Genomic DNA, 5,799 nt, shown 5'->3' with positions numbered 1-5,799 from the left:
CCGTACCCCATCCAACGGTCCATAACATCATTTCTTTCTCGAAGTTGAAAAACACACAAGGAAAATAAGAAACATGAATCCGAGTGGATCTTATTCAGCTAATAGGAAATTAGTGTATCTAATCTAACGGTGAATTTACGAAGAAAATCATTCATACGGATCACCGTTCTATCTAACGGTACAAACACCATTTCAGAAGTTTGACCAAGTCCAAATCAGATCTATAAATAACCACCACCACTCGCCATATCTCTCACAAATCAAAAACAAAGAAAAAGGTCCAGAGAGAAAGAAATTCCAATTTCAGAGTGAGAAAAAATGTCGGGAAGAGGAAAAGGAGGAAAGGGTTTGGGAAAGGGAGGAGCAAAGAGGCATAGAAAAGTTCTCAGAGATAACATCCAGGGTATTACCAAGCCAGCTATCAGAAGATTAGCTAGAAGAGGTGGAGTCAAACGTATCAGTGGATTGATCTATGAGGAAACTCGTGGTGTTCTTAAGATCTTTCTTGAGAATGTGATTCGTGATGCTGTTACCTACACTGAACATGCTAGGAGGAAGACTGTCACTGCCATGGATGTTGTCTATGCTTTGAAGCGACAGGGAAGAACTCTCTACGGTTTTGGGGGTTAGGGTTTTTATTGTAAAGGATGAAATTAGGGTTTTTAATAGAAGTAGTTTTTAATTGATGATGTAATTGAGATCTAGAATTTAATGGAATGTCTGATAATTCATCATCTCTGTTCCATTTGAATGTTAATTTTTGTTACAGATTCAAGCCGATTTCATGTTTCTTTCAATTAGTTATATTGTGATTGAATTTATCAGTTCTGTTTTCCTAGCTTTGCAATTCGAATCAGTTGGTTGGATTTCTGAGGTTTTGAAATTTACAAGTTTAATCTAATTCAGGGTTCAGCTTGGGAAGACGTGATGGATCTCAGGAAGGGATTGAACCTAATAAAGTGAAAAGAAATTCATATCAGTAAGTTTCAAAGTTTTCATTTTCATTGAGTACTTCTTTGGTTTTCATACATTAGCCAAATTTGTTGAAATCTTAGATTGCTTTCAAGCTCATTTGCACATAATCATTCCTTTTCCTAGAACACTAAACTGTCTGAACCAAAATCAGAAGTTTGCAATATGCCTCGAGCACCCACTAGATGAATTAGTATTTTCCTACTGAAACATAACCTTGTCCTTCACATTTTCATCTAGAATCTCACAAAACCATACTTCTTTTCCTGTCCATATTACATTAATGTATGGATTTATAGTACTCATTCAGAACATTGTGAATAACATAGATAATGTCAATGAGCAGTCATACCCAGACCTTGGAAAAATTGTCTTACACATGCTTTTTGTTCAGCACCTCATCCATCTGCGAAGTGTCCTTCAAGTTTTTCTTGCTTGTCTTTTACACCCCAAGCCACACTAATCTGTTGAGCAGAAATATAACTCAAATTCTTCAATAATTCTGTTGCCCTGCTATATCATGCATCCTTAATTCGTATTAAGCATTAAAGCATATGGTCTCTTTTTGAGTTGAAAATATTTCCCAAACTTAGTAACACAGATGTAGCTCAGACTGCAGGATGAACGATAACAGAATCGCACCAGGATTTGTTGTTTACGCTGATAGCTTTTATCTTTTGGTGACTTTGACTTACATCGATAGAGGCTGTATGTTAAGTGAATTTATGATGTTAATCCTGTTAATACTTCTAGGAAGAAATGGGTTAGTTTGGACTCTTGTTTTATAACAGGAGAAGAGAGTAAAAACTCAATTGCTTTTCATTTGGTTGTTTTTAAATCTCAAGTTTGTAGTGGTGCCGTTTTCAAAAACTTTTAATCCCCGCTATTACTGTTGCATTAGTGTTCTAATTGTCCAAACCCAACGAAAGTGTTGCACCCAATGTTAGATCTAGTAGCAATGGAATGATCATGGTGAGGAGGACATCACTCATCAGCAAAGAAGCCTGCTGCTTCTTCAGGAAATCCATGGTACGGTCCAGATCGTGTCAACTACCTTAAACCCTCTGTGGTGCTCCAGCATACCTCATTCCCTGTTGACTATGGATGGGATACTGCTGGACTATCTGCAGACCCAGAGGCCTTTGCCAAGAACTGGGAACCGGAAGTGATTCATTCCAGGTGGGCCATGCTCGCCTCTTTGGGATGTGTTTTCCCTGAACTTCTCTTCTAGAATTGGAGTTAAATTTGCAGAAGCAGTCTGGTTCAAAGCTGGTTCTCCGATTTTCAGTGAAGGTGGACTTGACTACTTCGGAAACCCCAGCTTGGTCCATGCACAAAGCATCTTAGCTATTTGTGCCACACAAGTTATCTTTATGGGTGCTGTTGAGGGGTATAGAGTTACCCTCACTTACTAGTCCTTTCCGGTGAGACAAACCACTAGATGCGCCACTGTTTATGTTTAACTCAGCATATATAATGTGCAGATGCAGGATTCCATTTGACATGTCTGGATATTTTTTTTTTAATCTTAGTAACTACTTCCTCAAGGGTAGGAAAAAGCTTTCATGAGCTAGACTTAGTAGTTAAGAGCAGAATAAAAAATAATTATGGATTTAAATGACTTGTTCTGATTTCGTATTTGTCTATTGCAGTTGGCAGGTACCTTGAGAAAGGGTGAAACATGGACAGAAGTTTCTGTTTCTCAAGGCTGTAGTTAATGAACTCCCTAGTATGGAGAAGAGAGGAGATTCGCTAGCACTGAGAAGTGAGAACAACTTCTCCGAAGTAAAGTAGTACTGTTGCGCCCAATTCCAAATGGAAAGAGACGGCTTGAAGGAATTTGAAGAGGTAATTTTCTTAGAATGAGTTTACTTAGCAATCAATTGACCATTCAGAGATATATTAGGTAGACTTTTAACATGTGATGTTATAATTTATAGAACATTGATAAATATAGTTGGACGAGTTTGTGCTGCTTACATCTGTTAATAAAAGAACTAGCCACTTTCCTGGTGGTGGTTATTTTTTTTACCAAATCATCGAATTCAAAATTCAGTACCTTTTTTCGTAAGAGCACATGACTATGAGCTGTGTTTATTAGGCCACATATATCATGATACTTTGATGTGTCTAGGACTCTAGTGCATAAAAAACATTCATGAAATAAAGAGTGCATGAATTGTTCTTGAAGAATTATCTGTTAACATTGGCACAAAACTAGTACCTAGTGCTCAGGTTGCTTCCTCAATTGATGTTTTGGTGAACTTTCCTATAGGAGGGACACTACAAATGTACCTAAAACTCAAGTGTCTTTGTCCAGAACAACCAAGAAATTCTTGTGGTGGGCATCAAAGGATGGAATCCGGAAAGTGAGCAAATGTATGGGGAAAAAGTGTAGAAAAGCCTAGTTGAAGGTGGACAATGCAAAATGTATTGCCTTTTGTTTCTTGTTTTGCAATCATATGGTGAACATCTATAATGAAGCTTTGATATGTTTTTCACCTGAGCTTAAGTTGCTAATTACATCTGAAACTCTATTACATTGTGCAGACAAACATACACAGGCCTTACTCGATTGATATGCTGTTCATAATACAAGTGAAATAGTATAAAAATAATGGACATCAAATACAAACCAAAAATCAAGCTTCATGTTGTTGATCTAATTGAATATCCTTGTCTGAAGGCACAGAATCACCTACACTGTATGCTTCCAAATGTTCGGCTAAGCAGGATTTATCAATGTTCTCCTTATGATACGATTTGCAGAAGAAATACAACACCGTTTGGATCGCAAGAGCAAAGTGAATCAAAATAGACAACAACGAGACACAAAAAATTCCCAAACATACTACACCAATCACGCCCGTTCTTCCGTGCGCAACAACATTGTGAACACGGAAATTACGAAGGTATCTTCATATCCACAAACAAAGTTCGCAATCATAATAAAACTGACGGAGTGATAATAATATGGGTAAAGTAACATAAAACAGTAAAAGGGGAAACTCCGAGCCTTCGGGCTCATCCTTGTTTCACATCATAGGGATTCTTATGATAATTTAAAAGATGCATAATGTTAAAGTATGAAGATCATAAGTGCAGAATAGAAATGAGATGCAGATTTACGTGGTTCAGCACTAAGGTTATGTCCACGGGGATTGGTGTTTCACTATGTATTCAAAAGTTACAAAGATAATCAAATGACTTGGAGTGGGGAACAAAGCTGGAAGGGAAATAAACTCATACTTACTCTTACAATTTCTCTCTCCTGGACTATCTCTCACTCTTCCTAAAATTGGTCGACCCCCTCTCTCTCCATCAAGCTGGGTATTTATAGAGGTCGAGTGCGGGGTCTTCTTTCAGTGACAGTTGTATCCTTATCGTCTCGGTCTCTGTGCTGGTCCGACGGTACCTTCGTATTATATCGATGCCTCCAACGGTATTATTCTGTGACGCCGAGTCGCCTATTTCTTCTCCATAGGGTGTTTGACACGTATCCTATGTTCGCAACATTTAATGTGGGTGGTTGAGTCAGTCTGCACGTTTCAAACAGCTGTTGACGCGTGTGTCAGCTGTTGTTCCTCTTGTCCGTCGGATCTAGATCTTCCTTGGGATGGTAAAAAGTAATGTCCCAAGGCTTTATAGGGTGCTTCGCATTGATCCTTTCGTTAGGTGGTCCTGGATTAGTCGTTGCTGGATCTGCATAATGGTGGATACGTGGCAAAGGATGGCAGCACCTGTACTTCGAGTGTTGCGACGTGGCATCATTGCCTTGATGTCCCCTCATGTTGATGTAGAATACGTGTCTTCTCCCTGACACGTGTACGATCACAGATTATGTGTATACAATTTGCCCCTTTTCTTCTTAGTTTGTAAATGGTCAAAGTATGAAGAAAAATGTCTTCACAGTCTCTTCAATCTTCTCGCAATAACTCCCCTAGGTTTTAGGGCACGTTTCTCACCTCTAGTAATAACTTCTTCTTGAATCGCGGGACTGATTTATCACTTTTTGTTATAAATACGGGAGGAGTTGCTAGTGAAATAATTTTTATTCCCTCTTTCATTCTCTTGTCAGTTCAATATCTTTATTCTCTTCTTCTTAACTGTTCCTCTTTCTTGTTCCTTTTCTCTTAACTTCTACTGATTCTTCTCTGAACTCGTTCTGACAAGATCTTCAAAAACTTGTTGCTGTCGTTATTCGTCGATTGTTTTATCGATCATCCTCATCTGCTGATAATACTCTTGCTTCAGGTATGATGTTTTTCTTACCGTTATTTCATTTTTGATTGATTTCTTCTCTGCTGCTATTTCTGGGTTTTGTGATGAAGAACATGATATATGAAAGTATATATACTTGCCCCTGTTCTTTATCACAAAACCTAGAACTTCTCTATCGATCGCTAGAACAAGGTTCTTTCATGTTCTTATGATTATGGTTGAACCAGGGTTTTTAGATTTCGTGGGGTTTATCAAAACTGATTATTTATGTGGATTCTTCTCATGTTTTTTTGAAAATGATCCTTATGAACTGTGATAATCATAGATTTCATTTTATGATCTTCGTTACCTCCATCTTCTGACCTTCGTTCCTTTCTCTACCCCTTGCAGATATTGGCGATCGTAAAGTTCCTTATAAAACCCCACCGTCGAGTCCTTACAGATCTCCTTCATCTAGAAGTCTTGATTTATCTCCGCCGAAGGGTGGTTTATCTAGACCTTCCCAACCGGACCCTCGTACTCATAATACTTCGTCAGGCCCCAAAGTTTCGTCTCAAAAGAAGGGGGATCTGCCGAAGGGTTCTCGATATGCAGTTAACCGTCCTT

At 38.4% G+C, this 5,799-nt stretch overlaps 1 protein-coding gene across 1 annotated transcript; it reads left to right on the top strand.

Moving 5' to 3' along the window:
* Positions 1–246: 246 nt before the first annotated feature.
* LOC113288382 (histone H4) lies at positions 247–838 on the top strand. Its single transcript, XM_026537404.1, has one exon. It carries the CDS (start codon positions 319–321, stop codon positions 628–630), a length of 312 nt encoding a protein of 103 aa, XP_026393189.1. The 5' UTR covers positions 247–318; the 3' UTR covers positions 631–838.
* Positions 839–5,799: the final 4,961 nt, after the last annotated feature.

Source organism: Papaver somniferum, chromosome 6 (genome assembly GCF_003573695.1).
Source record: "Papaver somniferum cultivar HN1 chromosome 6, ASM357369v1, whole genome shotgun sequence".
Classification (NCBI taxonomy): Eukaryota; Viridiplantae; Streptophyta; class Magnoliopsida; order Ranunculales; family Papaveraceae; genus Papaver; species Papaver somniferum.
This window is presented reverse-complemented; position numbering and strand designations above follow the sequence as displayed.